The 24,666-nt window shown below is 36.3% G+C and overlaps 2 protein-coding genes across 2 annotated transcripts; one reads left to right on the plus strand and one right to left on the minus strand.

The window, feature by feature from the left end:
* The first annotated feature begins 8,981 nt into the window (after positions 1-8,981).
* On the plus strand, positions 8,982-10,985 carry LOC131651431 (uncharacterized). The gene is made up of 2 exons (XM_058921099.1): positions 8,982-9,821; positions 10,083-10,985. The coding sequence occupies exons 1-2, from the start codon at positions 8,982-8,984 to the stop codon at positions 10,983-10,985; spliced, it is 1,743 nt and encodes a 580-aa protein (XP_058777082.1).
* Positions 10,986-16,436: 5,451 nt separating this feature from the next.
* LOC131643842 (receptor-like protein kinase) lies at positions 16,437-20,256 on the minus strand. The gene is made up of 2 exons (XM_058914175.1): positions 17,078-20,256; positions 16,437-16,960 (listed from the first exon to the last, which is right to left on the minus strand). The coding sequence occupies exons 1-2, from the start codon at positions 19,962-19,964 to the stop codon at positions 16,644-16,646; spliced, it is 3,204 nt and encodes a 1,067-aa protein (XP_058770158.1). The 5' UTR covers positions 19,965-20,256; the 3' UTR covers positions 16,437-16,643.
* Positions 20,257-24,666: the final 4,410 nt, after the last annotated feature.

Raw genomic sequence — 24,666 nt, forward strand, 5'->3', positions numbered from 1 at the left:
TTAGTCGGGTCGAGGAGAGAATTAATTGATGGTTGATGTTTTGCCAAATGGCAATGGGATTGGATAAACCCTAAGGCATGTAACCTTTCTAGGGTTTTTCTAAGATTTTTTAATAATTAAAAAAAATTAAATCGATATAATCGAAATAATCGGGAAAATATTCTAAGCCTAATCCTGATTTTATTCTAATCCTAATTAAATAAACTATTTCTAAATAAATTAAATAATAGTAATTAATATCTTAATCTAAACAATTGTAGAATAAAGTAAAAAAATAAAAAGAAAAAACCTGGTTTTTATTGTGTGTGGGCGAGCTTTGAATACCCATGGTGTACCTTCCTCTTCACAAGCATTGGATCGGATTGCTTGCAAGATCCTGTGGCTGCTAGTTGAGGGCGTACGGCAAATTTGAGTGAGCTGCGCGCACTGGATCTGAGAAGTTGCTAGTGTTAAAAATTAAATGTCTTTCCTGGGGATTGAACCCAGGTTTCGTCCTTCGTACCATAAGACGCTTGCCAACCCAACCAGTTTCGATTGCTGATATTATTTCGGCGCAAATCCTATATCACTAATCGAACAACGTAATAATAAAAAAATAAAAAAAAGGATAGCGCCCTTTGTCCTTCTTCTTCGTGGATTCATTTTTCAGAATTACAGAACCTTATAGCCACGCTTTTCAACCGTTGCCGGAGCCTCTATTTTTCGGATCCTGTGAATTAACAACAATAAATACAAAACAAAAGCACAAATCACATAATCATCATCTCCTAAGCATGATAGTGCCTCTAATTTGTGTTGATTTCGCCTCAAACCGAAACCCCTAAATTAGAGTTCAAGAACCCTAACAATGGCACTGATCCAACCCTGCACTTATTGTACAATTAAATTGCTCAGAAATTATCACCACATCATTGTAAACATGAATATACAATTAAAATCAATTTATAATGCATGAAAGGATGTAATCAAAACTGAAAAATAAACAAGAAAACTGTAGCCTCTTGGACGAGATTCTGGGCGTTGTTGGAGACTGGTGACGGTTCAGAAAGACTCAGAGGAGGTCGAAGAACTCGTCTATATCCTTGGGATCACTCGAATTTGCCCGAAACTTTCTCTGCTCTGCCTCTCTTATTCACGATTTTTTTCTCAGCGACATTGTGAAGCTTTGGCCGAATTCTTCTGGCTGCCAACCCCCTTGCCTCTGAATCAATTTCGATACTTATAGATATTGCATTAGGTTAACAAATTTGAATAAAAATCTTGCTTTGAATGCCAAATATTTTGATTGGAAATCATCATCCAAAACTTCCTTTTTTTTCTTCAATCTCATCTTGGTCGGTTCATGTATTTCCAAAGTTGGCTTTTTTCCTTGTTCTTCTAGAGTAAAGATACTGATATGTTTTTTTTTATTTGTTTTTACTTCTAAATAAAAATTAAAAACTAAGACCCTAAAACTAGATATAATTACTAAACACTTTTTTTTTTATAATAATAATAGAATAATATAATAACAATAAGGTAAATCTATTCTAAGTAAAAGTAGAAATAATAACTATAAAAATAAGAAATAAAAAAATTATCAAACTAATAATTACTAAATTTTAAAAAAATTTAAAACAAACAGTTATATAAATGAATTTGGATTAGTAAAGATAAACTTATTTTAAACTAAACAAATATTTTAAACGAGCTATTTTAAAAGGCTAATGTTAATAAAAAGTTAAATGTTAGGATGGGCAAATTTTGGGGTATGACACTAATAACTGGTACTGAGTACATACAAAAGTCAGGAATAATAAAATAAGATGTATACATTTCATAATCATCTCGAAGATGGATACAATTGATATGTCTACACAATGATAATAATACACAGCGGAAGAAAAGATCAGGCACAGTCCTCACGGCATCCGGTCAAAAGCTCTTGATCCAAGCATCTAGCAAAACTCGATCTTGCACGGTACCTGAAAAAAATAAGATGAAAGGGGTGAGATTACTAAATCTCAGTGAGTTCCCCTATCTTATGGGTTCTCTCGGCTCTACAGGGTACATACATCAACTACAGATCCATGTCAGATCCTAAGGTTTCCTCACTACCCAGTACAGGAAAGCATGTCAACTCGTAGCACCACGATTGAATGTCCACTGACCATCCGATTAGATATTCTGAGAACATATCACATGTTCGGATATTAGGTACATGTTTCCTCCAGAATAGGTCTTCCGGGTTTACCTGCCAACCTTCTGTCGAGAGCTACCCTTAAGGTCTGGTCTTCCGGGTTTACCTGCCTATCTGCCTTCGAAACAAGACCCCAAAACATACCTTTTCAATCTATATGGTAAGTAACTCATATGACTATAGAGAACCATGGAATCGACATTGAATCGCATCGTACGATTCAACTCCTCCAATATCCCAGGGCCCGAATCTCACATAGAAATTCACCCTCAAGGAGATGACAAAAGGAGAAGGTGTGGCCCACATCTCTGGGAGTTCATCCCCGAAGAATAGCTCCTGAACTACGGAGCACGGCCCATTCCTGAGATCACACACTCGAGGAATGCCTGCAATATATGTGGCACAGGGGCATCCTTGGAAATACTTCACAAGAAATAGCCAACATATATGTAACATGCCTACTCGCAGTTACTATCCTTATGTCTGTTCTCTAAACCCTCGTCTCATACTTACTGCACCATTAGATTGAAGGATTTCAAAAGTAGTTGCTTGATAGGAAAAAGGAATATCAGGTTAACATCCATTCATATATCTTGGTTTAGGTATCCTAAGGTTCACCTTACCATCTCCATATTTTGTTAACCGACATACACAAGTCACACCATGTAGTAAGACCACCTAGCCTTTGGGTTCACATGGTTAGTTTCACAAGATATAAGACCTCAAAATTTTAGTGAACATGGCTAGCTTTGATTTCCATCACTTCTCATTGCACGATGCCTACAACCTAGTTGAAGGAATACTTGTGCAACAAGGCCCTTAGAATGATTAACGAATCAATTATTCGAGCATTACCTTTTAGTAACCAAGGTACAAGAATATTCACATGGATTTGATTAATATTAAAGAGTGTAGATGTTGTTGATTGGCTGTAATTTTTGGTAAAACTAATTGTGGTTCTATCTTGTCAAACCTGGTGTCATGACATGCATTCTACTGTTGTGAAGTTTTTCCTTATGCAGGCCTTTACCTGATGTCAAGGCCGATGTCATGACATTCGCAGCTGTTACGTTCTTTTCTATTTCTATTTATGGTTATGTGATCTGATAAGATCCTATGCGCTTTATTTGGTAATGATGGATTCTGATCTGATTCAAGGACGTCTTTGATGGTTATTATTTTTAGTTCCTTGATTTATGGAGATTAGTTTTATTAGGGTTAAAACTATTTGTGGATCCAAGGCCCAGCTGCTGTATTTTATGAAGGCTATATATTCTACGTAAGAGCTGCTGATGACGTTAGGGTTTTTGGTTGAGAAGCTTTAAGAGTTCGTTGTTTAAGTTTTCGTTCTAGCTTTCTTGTAAGCCAAACAATCATCATGATGATTGTCTTGGTCTAGGTGTTTTGATTTGAGTTGTAAGAAGTACTCAAAGCTTTTAAGCAAGAGTACTATTGTACTTGATCAAAGCTTTTAAGCAAGATCAAGTTGTGTCTTAGAAGTGTGTCTTCTTTTGTTATTCGTTGACTGTTTTTCATCACTGCTGTGATTGAGGGGGGTGAGTAGGATCTCTGATCTAAGTTGTTTAGATTGAAGTTGCATTGGGTAGATATTAAGTGAAAGGAGTAATCTTGATCTGTATTACCTTTAAATTGATATTACTTATAGTGGACTTCCTCCCTGGCTTGGTAGCCCCCAGATGTAGGTGTGATTGCACCGAACTGGGTTAACAACTTTCTTGTGTTGTTATTCTGTTTACTTCTTGTTCATTTGTTTAAAAGCATTCAAATAGTAATGTCGTAACATCCTATTCGACATCGCGTGTCTGAGTCCAGAATTTCAATTGGCATCAGAGCAGGCACCCTGCCTGTTTTTACTGGGTGAGATATAGGGACAATATTTTCTGGTACTATGGACAAAGAAGGTGGTGGATTTGTGATTAGACCACCCATTCTGGATGGTTCCAATTATGATTATTGGAAACCTCGCATGGTGGCTTTTCTGAAATCCGTGGATAGTAAAGCATGGAGAGCTGTGAACAAAGGATGGGAACATCCTGTCATTACTGATAAAGATGGCAAGAAAACTCTTAAACCAGAGGAAGAATGGGACAAAGATGAAGAGGCATTGGCGCTTGGCAACTCTAAAGCCTTAAATGCTTTATTCAATGGAATTGACAGGAATATATTCAGACTGGTACACCAGTGTGAACTAGCCAAAGATGTCTGGGATACCCTCAAGACTACTCATGAGGGCACCTCCAAAGTGAAGATGTCAAGACTTCAACTGCTAACTACGAAGTTTGAAAATCTGAGGATGAGAGATGATGAAAGTATTAAGGATTTTCATATGAATATACTTGATATTGCTAATACCTCAGGAGCTTTGGGAGAGAAAATGTCTGATGAAAAGCTGGTGAGAAAAATCCTTAGGTCCCTACCTAAGAGATTTGATATGAAAGTTACAGCTATAGAAGAGGCACAGGACATCAGCAAAATGAAGGTAGAAGAGTTAATTGGATCTCTTCAAACCTTTGAGATGGGGATCAGTGAAAATTATGAAAAGAAGAACAAAAGCATAGCTTTTGTGTCCAACTCTCAAGAAGAAGCAGAGGAAAGTAGAGAAGAGAATCTATCTGAATCTATAGCTATGCTTGGTAAACAATTCAACAAAATTATGAGAAGAATGGATCAGAAGCCAAGACCTAATGCCAAGAACATCTCATCTGACATCAGTAGATCCTATGACTCTGGCAGAAGAGCAAAACCAGAAGAAAAGTACAATCACAGCAAAGGGATTCAATGTCATGGATGTGAAGGGTATGGACATATTAGAGCTGAATGTCCCACTTATCTCAAGAAACAAAAGAAAGGATTGTCAGTCTCCTGGTCTGATGAAGATTCTGAAAGTGATTTTGAAGAAGAATCAGCCAAACATGTCACAGCCCTTACTGGGGTTTGCAATTCTGATGAAGATTCTAGTGAAGATGAGCTAACCTTTGAAGAACTGGCAACCTCCTACAGAAAGCTGTGTATCAGAAGTGCTGAAGTTTGTCAACAAGGTGAAAAGCAGAAGAAATACATAGTTCAGTTGGAGGCTGATAACAAAGGGCTTAGTAAAACTATATCTGAACTAAACAGTGAAATTATCATGTTACAATCCAAACTTGATCAGATGTCAAAATCTATAAAAATGTTGAACAGTGGCTCAGATATGTTGGAGGAGATCTTGCAGATTGGAAAAAGTTCAGGAGATATGTCTGGCATAGGATTTGTTGGTGCAAAGAAACATTCACAAGACAGTAGCAGAACCAAACCTGAAGCTGAGATGTTGAAGCCTATGTCAAAACATGTGACTCAACATCACGAGAAAAGTGAAATGAAGAGAAAGTTTCAAAGATGGAGATGTCATTACTGTGGAAGATTTGGGCACATTAAGCCTTTTTGCTTCAGATTATATGGATACCCAGATCAAGCTCCTTACTACAAACCTAAGCAGATCATGCCCATCCAGAAGCAACAATGGAAACCTAAAAATATGGCTTTAATAGCCCATACATCTCTTAGAGTTTCAGCCAAAGAAGATTGGTATTTTGACAGTGGATGTTCCAGACACATGACTGGAATCAAGAATCTGCTTGTTGATATCAAGAATCATTCTACTAGCTATGTAACCTTTGGTGATGGAGCTAAAGGAGAAATCAAAGGAGTTGGAAAACTAGACTGTTCAGGAGTACCAAATTTAGAAGGTGTTCTGTTGGTCAAAGGACTGACTGCTAACCTCATAAGCATCAGTCAACTCTGTGACCAAGGATACCAAGTCAACTTCACTAAAGCTGAGTGTGTGGTTACTAATGAAGAAAAGGAAGTAGTAATGAGGGGAGTCAGATCCAAAGATAATTGCTACTTGTGGGTGTCTCATGAATCTAGCTACTCAACTGTATGTTCTAAAGAAGAAGAAGCAAAGCTGTGGCACCAAAAACTTGGTCACCTTCATCTAAGAGGTATGAAAAAGATTATTTCTCTGGAAGCTGTGAGAGGAATTCCTAAGCTACAAATTGATGAAGGAAGAATATGTGGTGAATGTCAGGTAGGAAAACAAACCAGGATGTCACATCCAAAGGTTACACATCTGACCACTTCCAGAGTTCTTGAACTGCTCCATATGGACTTAATGGGACCAATGCAAATAGAAAGTCTTGGAGGAAAGAAATATGCTTATGTGGTTGTGGATGACTACTCCAGATACACTTGGGTAAACTTCATCAGAGAAAAGTCAGATGTGTTTGATGTTTTCAAGGACCTATGTCAAAGAGTTCAAAGAGAAAAGGAAAATGGTGTTGTGAGAATTAGAAGTGATCATGGAAAGGAATTTGAGAATCAAAAGTTTGCTGATTTCTGCTCCTCTGAAGGAATACATCATGAATTCTCATCCCCTATTACTCCACAGCAAAATGGGGTTGTTGAAAGAAAAAATAGAACTATTCAAGAATCAGCCAGAGCCATGATCCATGCTAAGAATCTTCCTATCTACTTCTGGGCTGAAGCCATGAATACTGCTTGTTATGTCCATAATAGAGTTACCTTAAGAAAAGGAACCTCTACCACCCTATATGAGATCTGGAAGGGAAAAAAACCCACTGTCAAATACTTCCATGTGTTTGGTAGTAAGTGTTACATTCTTGCTGATAGAGATCACAGAAGGAAGATGGATCCCAAGAGTGATGAAGGAATCTTTCTGGGCTACTCTACAAACAGTAGAGCCTATAGAGTGTTCAACTCAAGAACCAGAATAATAATGGAGTCCATAAATGTTGTGGTTGATGATGTTCACACTCAAGCAGATGTCACAGAAGATGTCGGAACATTCTGGGATATTACAGCTGAAGGATCTACAAGAGAAGATGATTGCAATCCTACCATTACAGAATCTGAGACTGAACCTCCTAACAAGAGTCCATCTATAAGAGTTCAAAAAAATCATCCTAGTGAACTTATTATAGGAGATCCCAACAGTGGAATTACTACAAGGTCAAGGGAAGTAGTTTCAAACTCTTGTTTTGTGTCAAAAATTGAACCTAAAAATGTCAAGGAAGCATTAACAGATGAGTTCTGGATTAATGCCATGCAGGAAGAACTAGGCCAGTTTGAAAGGAATGAAGTATGGGAGCTGGTACCAAGACCTAAAGGTACTAATGTCATTGGAACAAAATGGGTTTACAAGAACAAGTCAGATGAACTGGGAACTGTTGTCAGAAACAAAGCAAGGCTAGTTGCTCAAGGATACACTCAAGTTGAAGGGATTGACTTTGATGAAACCTTTGCTCCAGTTGCTAGACTTGAGTCAATTAGATTACTACTAGGAGTTGCTTGTATTCTAAAATTCAAACTATACCAGATGGATGTGAAGAGTGCTTTCTTGAATGGATACTTGAGTGAGGAAGTTTATGTGGAGCAACCTAAAGGTTTTGCTGATCCAAATCATCCTGACTATGTGTACAAACTAAGAAAAGCTCTTTATGGCCTAAAACAAGCCCCTAGAGCTTGGTATGAGAGACTAACTGAATTTCTTACTGGTAATGGGTACAGAAAAGGAGGAATAGATAAAACACTTTTTGTTAAAGATGAAGGAGGAAAGATCCTGATTGCTCAAATCTATGTGGATGATATTGTGTTTGGTGGGATGTCAGACAAGATGACCAGACATTTTGTTGATCAGATGCAATCAGAATTTGAAATGAGCCTTGTTGGAGAATTAACTTATTTTCTTGGGCTACAAGTTAAACAGATGGAAGACTCAATCTTTCTCTCTCAGAGTAAGTATGCTAAAAACATTGTCAAAAAGTTTGGAATGGAAAATGCTACTCACAAAAGAACACCAGCTCCTACTCACTTAAAGTTGTCAAAAGATGAAAAGGGAACCAGTGTAGATCAAAGTTTATATAGAAGCATGATAGGAAGCCTGCTGTATCTCACAGCCAGTAGACCTGATATTGCTTTTGCTGTTGGGGTGTGTGCTAGGTATCAAGCAGATCCAAAGATCAGTCATATCAATCAAGTCAAGAGGATCCTGAAATATGTTAATGGAACTTGTGAGTATGGGATGCTCTACTCTCATGGGTGTGAACCTATTCTCACTGGATATTGTGATGCAGATTGGGCTGGAAGTGTTGATGACAGAAAGAGTACTTCAGGAGGATGTTTCTTCTTGGGGAATAATCTCATTTCATGGTTCAGCAAGAAACAAAATTGTGTGTCTTTGTCCACTGCAGAGGCAGAATACATTGCAGCTGGAAGTAGTTGCTCTCAACTTGTTTGGATGAAACAAATGTTAACAGAATACAATGTCACACAAGATGTCATGACATTATATTGTGATAACTTAAGTGCCATTAACATTTCAAAGAATCCCATTCAGCACAGCAGGACCAAGCATATTGATATTAGACACCATTACATTAGAGATCTTGTTGAGGATAAAATAATTGCCTTGGAACATGTTGCTACAAATCTTCAACTGGCTGACATTTTCACAAAAGCCTTGGATGCAAATCAATTTGAAAATCTTAGAAGTAAACTAGGCATTTGTCTTTGTGAAGGATTATAGCAATTAATTGGGTGTGGGGCCTGCATTATTTCTCTCTCCAAATATTTGATATCATTACACATTAAAGTGTGTTTTCCCCCCTTTTTACAATCTGCCCAAACGGTTTCCATTCCCTCAAAACCTATCCTCCACACTCACGCTATCTCTCTGTGTTTCTGCATTCACAAACCTTTACCCAACTTTCCATTTTCTCTCACCATGTCTCAGAGTTCTCCCTCAAAGAAATCTTCTCCTTCCTCTGAAACCGCATCAGGTTCTAGGGCACCCAATGTTGTGAGTGATCAAGATGTTGTGTTGGATGTTGTGCCATTGAACTTTGTTCCTGCTACCGATCCTGTTCGTAGTTTACCAAGAAAGATGCATGCAAGAAAATCAACTAGTGGATCTGTTCCTGAAACCTTTTCTGTTCAAGGTAGAGAGGGTTCTGCTTATGTTCACAATGCGATTGCAGGTATTGTCACAAGAATCTTGAATGAAGGGCACAAGGTTGATGGAATATCTGTTCCTCTAGCCCAGATGTCTGCCTCTGAGAACAGCAAAGATGATCAAGATGGTCAAGATGATGCTAGCAAAGATCAGGGTGATGTTGAGACTTCTGTTGATAACAATGATGAGAAGACCCCAGGTGCCAAAGATGTTGAGACATCTGAAGCTATCAATGTTGAAACATCTGGTACTAAAGATGCTGAGATTCTTGAACCTGAGAAAGCTGAAGAGGTTCCTGTTGCTCCTTCTAAAGAAACCCCTAATGAAGGTCCTACTGTGCATGATGTGGTGAATCTGGATGATCTGGATGATTCTATTGACATTGCTGATGATGAGCTCATCTCTAGCATCTCTCATAGAGTCAAGACTCGTAAGGGCAAACAGGATTGTGATCAAGATTTCTCCAAACCTCAGGTGACTCCTAAAAAGAAGGTCACTATAAAGAAGGTCAAGAAGGTCCTTGCTGAACCTTCAACCACTGGGAGCAAGGTTGTTGTGAAGAAGAGGAAGGAAAGAAGTGTTTCTGTCCCTGAAGACGATGTCTTAAGTGATGTCCCTGACATCCCATCAAAGAAGAAGATTGCTGTCACAAAATCCTCCACAAAGGTTCGTGATGTTCCTTTGGACAACATTTACTTGCACTATGCTTCAAATGCTATCCAGTGGAAGTTTGTCTATCAAAGAAGGCTGGCTCTAGAAAGAGAATTAGCTAATGATGCTCTGGAATGTCAAGAAGTCATGAAGCTCATCAAGTCTGCAGGTTTGATTAAAACTGTTACTCATTTTTCAAAGTGTTATGAAATGCTTGTGAAGGAATTTATTGTGAATTTGTCTCAAGATTGTGGTGATGGAACAACTGATGATTTTCATAAGGTGTATGTTAGAAGAAAGTGTATAGATTTTTCCCCTACTGTTATCATCCTATATCTAGGTAGAGATGCTGAGGCTCAACCTGAGCTTGAAGTGACTGATAATGAGGTATGCAAGGTAATCACTGGTGGTAAGGTTAAGAAGTGGCCCATAAAGAGCAAACTGTCTGCTAGTTCTCTTAATGTTAGGTATGCATTGCTGCACAAAATTGGTGCTGCTAACTGGGTGCCTACCAACCACACTTCTACCATTGCTGTTGGCCTAGGAAGATTCATATATGCTGTGGGAACCAAGACAAAATTTGACTATGGGACTTACATATTTGATCAAACTATGAGGCATGTTGGTACCTCTGCTACCAAGCTTCCCATTGCCTTCCCATCTCTGATATGTGGGATAATCCTCAAGCAACACCCTGAAATTCTGAAAAGTAAAGATTCTGTATGTAAGAGGGAGAGTGCTTTGTCTTTTCACTACAAGCTGCTGCAGAGGTCTGATGACATGACATCCGCTGGGACATCACAACCCAGCAAGTCTGTGAACAAAGCTCTTCTTATTGCTGAGCTGAAAAAGACTTGTCAAGAGTTGGACAACAGGAAGCTGAAACTTGAAAAGCTCATCCAGAGTCTTGAGCAGTCCACAGATGATGACCTTGCTGGTGAAAAGGATGGTGACAATATGGATGAAGACAAAGGTGCTGAGGAAGAGGCTGAGGAAGAGGCTGAGGATGCTGAGGCTGAGGGTGCTGAAAGTGGGAGTAGTGATGCTGCTGAAGAGACTAGTAGCTCAAGTGATGACAATCCTGGTGGCTCTAGTGATGAAGACAGTGATGGGTCTGATGATTAGCTCTGATTCTGATTGTGTTTTGGCTCCTTTTGTGGCTAAAAAGGGGGAGTAATAGTGGTGGTTGTTTTGTTGTTTTGGTGGTTGTTTTTGTTGTTTTCTTTACTTTGGGTGTTACCTGGTTCTCCCTGACAATGACAAGTGGTTTCTGTAACAGTTGATTAAGTAGATGTTTTCTGGTTTTCTGGTGATTAATCAAGATGCTGTTGTTGCTTACAGAATTTATTTTTCTGTTACAGAATTTATTTTTCTGTTGTTGGCTGCTGTGTATGCTCTGATATCTGTTTGGTTACATCTTTTAGTGTTTTAGCCAAAAATTTGCCAAAGGGGGAGTTTGTAGATGTTGTTGATTGGCTGTAATTTTTGGTAAAACTAATTGTGGTTCTATCTTGTCAAACCTGGTGTCATGACATGCATTCTACTGTTGTGAAGTTTTTCCTTATGCAGGCCTTTACCTGATGTCAAGGCCGATGTCATGACATTCGCAGCTGTTACGTTCTTTTCTATTTCTATTTATGGTTATGTGATCTGATAAGATCCTATGCGCTTTATTTGGTAATGATGGATTCTGATCTGATTCAAGGACGTCTTTGATGGTTATTATTTTTAGTTCCTTGATTTATGGAGATTAGTTTTATTAGGGTTAAAACTATTTGTGGATCCAAGGCCCAGCTGCTGTATTTTATGAAGGCTATATATTCTACGTAAGAGCTGCTGATGACGTTAGGGTTTTTGGTTGAGAAGCTTTAAGAGTTCGTTGTTTAAGTTTTCGTTCTAGCTTTCTTGTAAGCCAAACAATCATCATGATGATTGTCTTGGTCTAGGTGTTTTGATTTGAGTTGTAAGAAGTACTCAAAGCTTTTAAGCAAGAGTACTATTGTACTTGATCAAAGCTTTTAAGCAAGATCAAGTTGTGTCTTAGAAGTGTGTCTTCTTTTGTTATTCGTTGACTGTTTTTCATCACTGCTGTGATTGAGGGGGAGTGAGTAGGATCTCTGATCTAAGTTGTTTAGATTGAAGTTGCATTGGGTAGATATTAAGTGAAAGGAGTAATCTTGATCTGTATTACCTTTAAATTGATATTACTTATAGTGGACTTCCTCCCTGGCTTGGTAGCCCCCAGATGTAGGTGTGATTGCACCGAACTGGGTTAACAACTTTCTTGTGTTGTTATTCTGTTTACTTCTTGTTCATTTGTTTAAAAGCATTCAAATAGTAATGTCGTAACATCCTATTCGACATCGCGTGTCTGAGTCCAGAATTTCAAAGAGTATGATAATTTTGTGTAAGCTTAATCATCTTGTAGCCCTTTCCATTAGCTTTCCGATGCTTCCGACGGCGCCCAATTCTGAGTTACGAAACTCCAGTTATGGTCAAAACAGTAAAGGGATGATTTTCTGTCAGGTGCAATCGATTTGCACTGGTGTGCAATCGATTGCTCACTGAACCAGAAGCGCAGAAAGCTAATTTTTCACAGTGCAATCGATTGCTTACTGAACCAGAAGCAAAAATCACGTTTTTCTTGCATAAAACCAGTTCCAAAAGTGTTCTAACTCATCCATAGGTTCCCCAACAATCCAAATTCGAACTCCATCCTATTTCAACATTCCATAGCATATAATTGCATCAAAAGAACACATATTTCATCAATCAAACAACATGCATAGTATTTATCATAATCTAAACCCTTAATCATGCTAGGTTCCCAAAATTCCACCCAAGTTCCTAACTAATGGAACTCACCTTGAGTTGAGATGAAGATTCTGATTTGGTTGATTGAGGGATGGAGATGATGGTAATCTCCATGCTTGATCATGATTCTTCTTTCGAAATTGCCAAATATGAGTACATGCATGATGATGAAGCTTGATCTCCTAATTCTTCCTTCTCCTCTTCCAATTCACACGCTCTTTCTCTCTACCTCCTAAAGTCCTCTTCAAAATCTGAATTTTGTGAAGTAGAGTAGAAGACTTCCACTTAAGTAAATGTCACATGGAATGTCCATTCTACCCTCCAACCATGCAATATTTACTAGTTTGCCATTTAGTTAGATTCTAATCAATTCCTTTTGATTCCAACTAATCCATTAATTCTTCTTTAGCAACTTCTAGTATATAAAATTATGCTAAGACAAATAGGGATGTTACAAAAATATAGCATGAAGTCAAATGTCAATATAATCCCAAATATAATGACCACATTACAATTATAATCTAACATATTGCAGCACTACAAGTGTAAGGTATTGTCAATGTTGTAACCTTCTGGAAAATCCTATCAACCAAGAAGTCGCATCTCTTGTGCGGAATTTCTTCCAATCCAATGTGATTGCCGACAACATAAATCTTTCTTTCATGTTTTCTTGTTTAGAAAATAAATATCAAAAGAAAAATAAGTAAGACATGAATGAAAAATAAGTAATTAACTTAACATATTTGAATATTTAACTACTTGAACCCAATGATTTATGTTTACAAATCCAATGCAGTAAATGGACACATTAGGTAAATGTAAATTCGTCATAGGAAATAAAGTCAAACTAGGATAACCTAAAGAGACAAGAATGACATTGTGCCGATTAGCTATTACATAACCCATATCTCGTAACGTCATTCATTTCTCTAGTGGCTAAGGACCTAAAGATGGTATCATCAAGGATTCTCTCACTTTTGAAAAGAGATCTCCAAATAAATGCTCATAAAGACTGCTTCTAGGACCTCTAATTTCATTATCCAAGTCACGACGAACAATTAACCATCCATTCTCGCCATATCCATGCAACTATACAATGACTCTAAACCCACAATTTCCATCATCCTTGACATCAACAATGTCATCAATAAATGGTCTGGTATGATCTGGAAATTGTACCATGAACTTATTAGATGATTTCTTCTTTGAGGTTGGGGTTAACTGTGAACATGCACTCTTTAAAGATTTTTGAGAACTCGAGTTTGCTTGATCAACATAATGATATGAAGGGTCACGATAAACATCATATCCCACGAGTTTCTTATCTTTAGTCTCCACCCCTCCTTTGGTTTTTATTTTTCCAAACATCCTTATTGTAGTGGGATAAGCAATTTCACACACCCTACTTTTTAGTGCTCTTTTTCCTGTAACATCTAGTGATCTGAACCTTTTCCAAATTGCATCAATTGCATTGGTCATGTCCACCTCAGATCCATCATTTGCATCTACCTCTTGTTTGCCTTCCATACTTAGCTTTCTCCAATGGATATGAATAGTCTCAATTGGTATCAGATCACCACTTAATGTGTATCTCCCTAACTTACAAGCACAAGGTAACATATATACTTTTCTATGAATACACCCGCATATTTGAGTGTTTGACCCACAATGTCAACCTGTTAGAACAAGATTTGTTCTGATCAATATTCTTAGTTTTGATGATAACAATGTATATGAATTTTGCTTGAGATAATGTTGTACTCTAATTCTATGGAATTTCCATTTCAGGAAATATATATAGAGTATGCACATAATCAGCGCAAGAAGCACTGACTCAGAAGGTTCAAGTATGCAACATCAGAACATGCTCTCGCAAGACATCAGAAGATGGTCAAGCAGAATCAGAACATGGTCTATTGAAGCATCAGAAGAACTTGAGATCAGAAGCAGAAGCACTGAAGTTCTCATGGTATCACGCTAGAAGCTCTTCAAGGTCAGAAGACAAGAAGATGCTCTGCACTAAGCTGTTTGACTCTGATATATTCAAACGTTGTATCAACAAAGATTAGATCAGAAGCAAGTACAAGATGGCAGGCTACGCTGACTGACAAAAGGAAAGTTAGAAGCTATTAAAGGCAACGTCAGTTAAAGCAGGAAAAACAAGGCTCGAGGTAGTTGACAAAAGAGTGAAACATTAAATGCAATGCTGTGTGGATCACGCAACGCATTAAATGCTCCCAACGACCATCTTCTCAAACACCTATAAATAGAAGTTCTGATGAGAAGCTGAATACAACACTTTGCGCAAACTTACAGAAACACTGTCAAATTCAAAAGCTCTCAAACTTCATCTTCAACCTCACTTCATTACTGTTGTAATATCTTAGTGAGATTAAGCTTAAACTTTAAGAGAAATATCACAGTTGTGATTATAGCTTTTAAGAAGCATTGTAATACTCTTGTAAGAATTTGTTTACATTCATTTGTAAGAACTAGAGGAGATCAAGTTGTGATCGGATTCTCTAAAAAGTCTTAGAGGGTATCTAAGCATTGTGTTCCTAGAGTGATCAGGTTGTGATCAGAATACTTTAGAAGACTTAGAGGTTATCTAAGTGGAAAACCATTGTAATCTTGTGTGATTAGTGGATTAAATCCTCAGGTGAGGTAAATCACTCCAAGGGGGTGGACTGGAGTAGTTTAGTTAACAACGAGACAGGATAAAAATCATTGTGCAAATTGTTTTTATCTTAAGAGTTTTAAAGCTACACTTATTCAACCCCCCCCCCTTTCTAAGTATTTTTCTATCCTTCACAACCCTCAACAACTCTTCAGCAATGCGACTCAAAGCAACTATTGATATCGATCCATGCAAATTCCCATAAAATGGAATAGTGTGTGCATGCTCAACTTCATAAAACTCTTATGAAATGAAGCTCTAATGTTGCCCAATTGTATCTTGAGATTGTCATTCCTAGCCTTCCAACGTTTTCACATATCACCTAAGCTGTTCTCCGACATCTGCTTTAGTTTCCAGTGCGTAGACTCAACCCTTAAAAAAAACAAGTACATGTAATATTAAGATATACAAACTATGGCTAAAATTGAACATACCTATTAGTCGTGGTGTTGCCCAAATGCAACACTTGATTGATCCATACTTCGACAAATTTGTGCCTATGCGGAGTCAACCACATGTCTTTCACATAATCAAAAATCTATTCTAGAACAACAACTTTTCTTATTATAGATTGACACTCTTTAAATTGTTGCTTTTTTGAAAGTTTGTGAGCTGCTACATTAAAAAATTCCACATTTAAAAATCGAGGTTAAAGATAGTTTATAAATAATATTCACACTACTTTAAATTGTTGCTTTTGTTATTGTTGTTTTTGTGATAGTTAATACGCCTTAAGGTCAAATGTTAGTTTTGTGAAATTATGTGAGTTAATACGTGTTAACGTGGTGTCGTTAGTTGTCTGATCTTATGCATTAAAATAACAAAAATGATAGGTTTACACAATAAATGACACTTACACCGTATTTCTATACGGTTTTGTTTTTTAAAATGTTAAATAATTATTTTTACTTTTTATGACACACATTAAGTCATGCACATGTTATATACTATACGGTGTAGGTGTAATTTATTTGATTTTTAGTGTACAAATAGCAAACCTCTTAAAATAAACCTTAATTCTTTTATATTTTTAAAACCTCTTACTCTTCCTCCTCCACCTCAATCACACTTTCCTTGTCTTTCACACTAATTTTATTTATGAAATAAAAATATATAACTTTGAAGTTTAAATAACTAAACAATTTGAACACAATATTTATTGGGTTTAATCTAGTCTTATACACATATAGAATAACACAAGAGTAAAGAAAATATATAATACAAAAACTTTGTACACTCAAGAAAACTATATATTTTGTTCACATCAAAACTATATTTTGTGCTTGCATCATCTACAAATTCTTGATAACATCTCTCATTGTAGGTCTCTTCCGTGGATCACTCTCTGTACATCTCAAAGCCACCATAAGCACTTTGGTTACTTCCTTCATCACTTTATTAGAATTTGAAATTTCATTGGCAAGTTCTAAATCAACAATCTCATCAACAACTCCTGCTTCTTCCCACAAAGATCTCACCCATGTAACTATATCCATTCCTTCCATAAATGATGGGTCTATCGCCTTTTTTCTTGATATCAACTCAAGCAAAACCACACCATAACTGTATACATCAGATTCCTTACCCTTTGCTCTTGTATAAGCATTCTCTGCACATACCAATATTTAACCAAGTTAGTCCACATAATAACTATATATAAACATAACAAAAATGCAAATAAAAAGGTTCAGTTATCTTATTGATACTGCTGTAGAAGAGTTATTACCTGGTGCAATATAACCAAGTGTACCAGAAACATTTATTGACTGTGCCGAGGTAGAACTAGAAGATCGGTGCAAAATCTTAGCAAGACCGAAATCAGTAACATGAGGCTCCATTTCAGAATCTAAAAGTATATTGCATGTTTTGATGTCTCTATGAACTATGACAGGATCACAGTCAAAATGAAGATAAACCAAACTCTGAGCAATTCCAACAGCTATCTTATTCCTTACGTTCCAGTTTAAGGACTGCGGTGGATTATTCTCGTGCAAAGCCTCATAAAGACTTCCATTTGGCATGTATTTGTATGAGATTAGACCATAATTTTCTCTCAACCAAACATGTTCAAGTCTCACCAAATTTCTATGCCTAATCTTTGAAAGTGCTTCAACTTCTCTTGACATGCTTATGTGTTTTCGTTCATCCTCCCCGAAGACAAGCTTCTTCACTGCCAAAATTTTGTCTGGACTAATTACAGCTTTGTAAACAACTCCTGCAGCTCCTCTGCCTATAATATACTCGTCACTTAGATTCTGTGTAGCTTCCATCACTTTCTTGAGAAGGTTTGAAGAATCATTTTGCTCGGTGATGACGGCTTCCTGCTTAGACCTTCTGACTAGAAATATATAAGTTAGTCCTAACAAGAGCACGGCAAGTATCGAGGATCCAAGTGCTATCATCACAATTGCAATGTTACTCAGCTTTTTTGATTTTGTGTCATCGTGATTACATAGGCTTAAATTGCTGCTTCTTGCGAAATTCAAACCATTGGACAACGAAAGGCTAACACACAGGCCATGATTTCCCAAAAATGATTGAGAAGAATTCGTTAAGTTCATCAGTTGTTGTGATAGAGGACCTTCAAAAGAATTGTATGAAATGTTCAATTCGGTTAATGAACTGAGCTCGTCGAGAACTTGTATGCTTCCTGTCAAATTGTTCCAAGATAGATCCAGTTTTAGCAGACTATTCAGGTTTCCGATCTCCGGAGGAAGCTTGCCTACTAGTCCATTAGCACTTAGGTTCAAATCATACCGCAAATTCTGCATTTTTCCAATTGATATAGGAATATTTCCACCAAAATTATTTCCACCGAGTTTTAAATCGTTGAGATTTTCAAATTCTGACAAGAAAGCTGGAATTCCCCCACTAAAACGATTCTCTCTGAGAATTAAAGTGGCTAATGTTGTCCAGCTCTGGAAACTCGACGGAAACGAACCATTAAGGAAATTGAATCCCACATCGAAACTACTCATTTTGGTACACTTTGACAGTTGAGGTGGCAAAGGACCTTCTAAGCTATTGTAAGAAAGATGCAAACTCTGGAGATTCACAAGGTTTCCAAGCTCTAAAGGTACAGAACCCGTTAAGCTGTTCATGGACAAATTTAAAAGTGAAAGATTTGTGCAGTTACTCAAACTTGATGGAATTGTTCCATTGATATTGTTGTTGCTGATATCCATGTAACCGATACTTGAATTCGTTGCGAAATCAGGAAGAGGGCCCGTAAAATAATTATCTCCGAGTCTCAACCTTATGAGACTTGTACACCTTCCTACATCAGAAGGTATCCTTCCAATAAATCGATTGCCAGCCATATTAAGCCTTGCTAATTTCTTCCCAAAACAAAGATTTGGAGGAAGTGTACCATTGAACATGTTAAACACAACATCCAACAGCACCAAACTGCTATTAATTCCTAAAGTTTGAGGTATAACTCCAGAGAATCGGTTGTTAAACAATGAGACGTTCTTGAGATTTTTGAGCTCAGTCATCTCTAAAGGTAGTTCCCCGGAGAGACTATTATTATACAAAAGAACATGAACAAGGCTTTGAATCTTCCATATGCTAACTGGAATTTCCCCTACCAGACGGTTTTCATACAATCGAAGATCGCGTAACTTACTCAATTTTCCCAATTCACTAGGAATTTCTCCATCAAGTCTATTGGTATACAAATGTAACATTTCCAATGACTTGCAATTACCGATCTGTGGAGGTATATTCCCCGACAAAAGATTCGCTGGAATTATTAGCTTAGAAAGGTTATGAAGCAGACCGAAGCTTGATGGTATGTTACCATCTAACTGATTCATTGCAGCATAGAACTCTACCAGACCACTGCAATTCCCTAAACTTGATGGAATACCACCACTAAAATTATTGTATGAAAGACTCAAAATTTCTAACTTTTTGCAATTTCTCAACCCTAATTGAATGGTACCTTCAAGATTATTAAAATTGACGCTTAAATAAAAAAGTTCTTTTAGATTGTTTAGACTCTCAGGAATAACTCCCTCCAATTGATTCGAATCCAAAACTATGAAACTCAATTGACTACAATTTCCCATGGATTCCGGAATTTCCCCGGACAACTGATTACTCTCGAAATCGAACGAGTTAAGGTTATTAAGGTTTCCAATATTAGCAGGAATTGAACCTCTTAAACTGTTATTATTGAGATACAATTCTTGCAATTGAATAATACTAAACAAGGATTGAGGAATTTCACCACTGAAATTGTTTACAGAAATATCCATGTACTCAAGCATACTACAATTGCTCAACTCTGGTGGAATTTCTCCAGAGAGATCATTGATTGACAAATCTAGGGTTTCAAGATGAACTAAATTTCCAATTTCAGGCCCTAATTGACCAAAAAGTGAATAATCACTTAGGTTTAGAGATGTTACATTTAGGGCATGATTACATTGAACTCCATTCCATGAACATGGAGTGGAATGAGAGGAATTCCATGTGGAGTTTATGCTAGCAGGCACAACAGTAAAGTGGTTCAAGAGTGATAATAGAGATAAACCCTCAAAATTCAATGCAGAAGTAACATATAAGAATGTAGAAAAGCAAAGAAGCAACAACAAAAGACACTCCATTGAAAAAACAGCAAGGAACAAACACAAGCTACTACAAGACAGACAAGAAAAAAACTATGAATGCTAAGATGACAAAGTTGTAAGAGAAAAAAAAGCACTTATCTTAGAATCTGCTATGGAGAGTGTGAATGAAGTAAGAGAAAAATAGATAGAAGATTAAAATAATGAAACATTGCTGTTGGTGATTATATATAGTGGCATGCATGGTGTGGAACCATGCAGTTGTGAGCAATGACCAGATTGAAAAGTTGGTTGTTGAAATATGTTTGATGGTTTCAAAATTCAAAGTGAAGAATAGTTTAATGTGTAGTTGAGTGTCCACTTGGTATTAACCTCAATCTTATAAAAAAAGTTAACCTACTTTATGTAACTTGCCCCACCAATCTTAGCAAATAATGATTAAATAAGATTTAAGGCAGCCATCTTGTTTTCAAGTAGAATTTTAATATTGTGTTCAGGGACTATTTTTAAATTTTTTTTTTTATATATAAGAGAGATATTGAAAAGAGCATTAATATAAAAGAAAGGATGAGAAAATATATAAGGGAGCGTTAGCTCGAACCCTACATGAAGAATAAAAAAAATAGGATTATCACTTTAATCCTCAAAGTGATATCTAAATTACTTCTACAACTAATTTCAAACTAATCCTACGATAAAGATATAACAAGAGATATTACATTATTAATGACCAAATGATTATATTTGAATAAATTTGCAAACTCTAAGCCACCGCGAACCACAATAATCTCTGGTATCTCTTCTTGACCCCACCTAGAATAAGAGAGTTAAAGAAACCAAAACTATCAACATTTGAAGCAAACAGAGGCCAGCCGTTGAAGCCCAATCAATTAAACACAACGATCCAGATTTGAGACGAGACTCTACACAGAGTAAAAAGTTGAGCAACTGATTCTTCTTCTTCAAAACAAAGAGGGCACACTATAGTATAAAGGCCATTAAGTACACCTTTTTTACATAATTCGATTCTAGTTAGAAGATGATCAAAGAGCAGCCTCTAAGCAAAGAAACGAATGTTAGAGAGAACTGCAGACTTCCAAATCTTCGAAAAAACGTCAGGAGGAATAGAGTGTTGATCGGACCTGTAGAAAATATAGAAATGAGCCTAAAGTAAGCTGCCTTGACCGAGAAACCATCAGGATTTTGCCACCATGTAAAGTTGTCCAGGGCCCCATGAGCAGGCTGCAAATCAGCTAAGATAATGAGCAAAGCATAGTGCTTAGAAGCAGCTTCTACTAACAACAACTCAGAACTAATATTCAAATTCCAACACCAAATGCCATCAATACAACAACCCAATGATGCAATTCTGGAAGTTCTATTGATAACAGACTCGAATAACACAATAAACGTGAGTTGCAATGATTGTGAACCGATCCAATTATATGACCAAAAGTTAATTAGCAGTCCATCACCTAACTTACACGAGATACTGTTGCGGAACCAGTTATAGTCATCCTGCTATTGTCTTGTTGGGACAAAAGGATTTTCAAAAAAGATGAGGGAAGAAGAAGAGAGAAAATAGAGAAAACTGTATTTGAATTTTTTTACTGTTAAGTGTGTAGTTGTATAACTATTACAATAGCATGCCTATTTATAGGCAATCAAGGCTCAGACCCAAACTTACAGCCCAAGACTAATTACTACCCAAACCCAAAACATACAAGTCATATTTTGGCTTTATCATAACATCTAAATATTGTACTCGACTCTGTCGAATACAACTAACTCATACTACTTCGATTAGCTACTTCGACACAGTCGAATGCTAGTTTTGTTTATAAAACATCAAATTACAACTTCTAACACACCACCTAATTCATGTTTTTGAGAATTCTCATCCCAATGTTTTTCTTTAACTCGTCGAACTTGACTTTCTTTAGGGGTTTGGTGAGTATATCAGCTAGCTACAACTCTGACTTGTAATGCTCAAGTTCAAGCATTCCTTTATTCACTTGATCCCTAAACAAATGATACATCATCTCTATTTGTTTACTTCGACCATGACACATAGGATGATTGACTAGGTCGATAGCTCACTAGTTATCTACAAATAGCTTCATTTTCTTAGGTTCCAAGGTTTTGAGCTCTTTGAGCAACATCTCTATCCATGATGCTTGACATGCTGCATACGATGCATCCACGTACTCGGCTTCACATGACGATAAAGGCACAATTCTTTACTTCCTTGAGCTACAAGAGATTCGAGCGCCTTTGATCATGAATATGTAGCCTGTAGTACTCTTTTTCTCATCGTGATCTCCACTGAAATCTGAATCAGTGTAACCATATACTTATGCCTTTGTGCTTATCTTCTTTTGTCTTTACATCATCACACCATGATCAATCGTGCCTTTTACATATCTGAGTACCCTCTTCACTCCAATGAGATGATGCTCTTGGGGTTTCTTCATGAATTTGCTCAACAGTCCAACACTTTGACGTATATCTGGTATGGTATTGCAAAGATACCTCAAGGATCCAGTGATTCGATTGTTTTGAGTTATTTTTTCATGGTTTCACACCAATTCAAATCATTTGTGGCTTGATCCAAATTAATTGGTTCTGCTCCAACCATCATCATCACTTCTTCTATTATTTCACCATCTGCATCGACTGCTTGATTTGAAACCTCTCGTATCCAAGTAACCTTATTGACTCAGTTCCCGTTCTAATCGATCTCCTGACATTATGCTCAGGTGGTTCTTTATTTCGATTGGTTGTGACTTCAGTTTGTTGGTCTTCTTCTTCAAATACAGTTGTGACTGTATCTGACTCCTGTTGAACTGACTCATGACTCCAACCCCACCCTTTGCTTTCGTCAACTAGAACATCTCTACGGATCACTAATTTATCATCATTTGATGAATACAACCCATATGCACTAGTAGAATGATAACCTATTAGCACCATGGTCTGACTTCGATATAGCACAAGAAATATAAAGGGAATGTGAGATATAGCACAAGAAAGAAAATCTGAAGCGCAAATTAAACAACATTACAATGAATGGAAAAAATTTATACAAATTTTAACATTATATCTTTGTATTATATGAGAAAGAACAATCAACTTCAAAATGCATATATTATCCTTAATCATATTACTACTTCATTCTTTTTGGATATAGATCCTCTCATGATTTCTTTTAGATATGGATTCTCCCCGTCTTCCTCTTTCATGTTTTTTGGTCTTGCTCTAATCTTAATTTTCTATATGTTAATTAACGTTTATATATATTAGATTGAAATAAATGGTTGTAATTAAGTTCCACCGTTCAATCACTATAGAGAATCCATATCACTCTCTCTTAATTAATGAATAGAGTTACTCTATTTTTTTAATATGATTTTGGTGGCACTATAGTTTGATGTGATAAACCATGAAATTAGGGGTGAAAATAGGCTAGACTAAATTAAATTTTAGAATGTCTGAGTTTGGTCTATGATAAACTTAAAAGGTCTAAGTCTGGTCTATGGTCTATCACAGATTCAGTTTTTTGGTATGGCTTAGCCTTTTTAAAAGTCTGGATAGTCTAAAAGTTTATTTAAAAGTCTCTATCTCATTAAAGTTTTAATTCATCTATATTACTTAAAAAGCCTTATAAACCGGCTTATATATGCATATATAAGCCAACCTATTCAGCATTTGTTCTAATATATATGCATACATAGACTAGCCTATTTAGCTCTTTTCCTTATATATATATATATATATATATATATATATATATATATATATATATATATATATATATATATATATATATATATATATATATATGGGAATTCTGATTATAAATATTGGATTTGAATTAATGGCTCAGATTTACCTTATATTTTAAATATATATTATATAAATATCTTGTTCACTTGAAATTAAGGTATAAAAGTAAGTTAGCATATATTTTTTTTTAATATAATTATAAAAATAATATTAAAGGTATTATACTGTTCAAATATCAACAAAACATTAAAATTAAAAATTTATATATTAAGAAAGATTTAAAATCCGCATAATAATCATACAAAATTACACTTTAAAAATGTGTCAATAATTCTTTGTTTGTCAATTTGCCTATGAAACTATGACGTGTCCTCTCAGCTATGTTTGAATTGATGGAATATGACGGAACGGAACATACTAAAATTGAATAATATTATGTTCCATTATTTGGATTGCTAAAAAGATGATGGAATTGAACCAAACATGATGAAATGCATTTCATCCTATTCCATTCAATTCCCTATTTTTTGTTCATCTAATTTGGGGTGTATGCAGGGTCGGCCCAACCCATTTAAAGGCCTAAAGCAAATTTTGAAGTGAGGTCTTAAAAATATATTTTAAAATATTAATTTTGTGGTTGCTAAGAGTTGAACTCAAGACTAAAAGAAAAAAAAAACATATATTTTACCAACTTAACTACAGTAATATATGTATCTCAAGTATCATTATATATTTTTATAACTGAATGAAAAAGTTTGAGGCATTTTTTAAGCTCAAATTTTTTAGGCCTAAAGCCCTAACTTGAGTAGTTTGGCCCTTGGACCGGTCCTGGGTGTATGGGATGGAATGAGACATTTTAAATAAAATATTTAAACAAAAAAGTGAAATTTATATTCTATTCCGCTCCGTTATGTGCTATTCCTCTCCACTCGATTGTGTTCCATCAATCCAAACA

Source organism: Vicia villosa, linkage group LG1 (genome assembly GCF_029867415.1).
Source record: "Vicia villosa cultivar HV-30 ecotype Madison, WI linkage group LG1, Vvil1.0, whole genome shotgun sequence".
Classification (NCBI taxonomy): domain Eukaryota; kingdom Viridiplantae; phylum Streptophyta; class Magnoliopsida; order Fabales; family Fabaceae; genus Vicia; species Vicia villosa.

What these genes read in the sequence shown, in the direction of transcription:
- LOC131651431 (XM_058921099.1), top strand. Translation starts at nt 8,982, where the DNA reads ATGTCTCAGAGTTCTCCCTCAAAGAAATCTTCTCCTTCCTCTGAAACC. An exon ending in AAGACGATGTCTTAAGTGAT is followed by an intron (nt 9,822 to 10,082) that starts GTCCCTGACATC and finishes ATGCTTGTGAAG; the next exon opens with GAATTTATTGTGAATTTGTC.
- LOC131643842 (XM_058914175.1), bottom strand. Translation starts at nt 19,964, where the DNA reads ATGGAGTGTCTTTTGTTGTTGCTTCTTTGCTTTTCTACATTCTTATAT. An exon ending in ACTTGGTTATATTGCACCAG is followed by an intron (nt 16,961 to 17,077) that starts GTAATAACTCTT and finishes TGGTATGTGCAG; the next exon opens with AGAATGCTTATACAAGAGCA.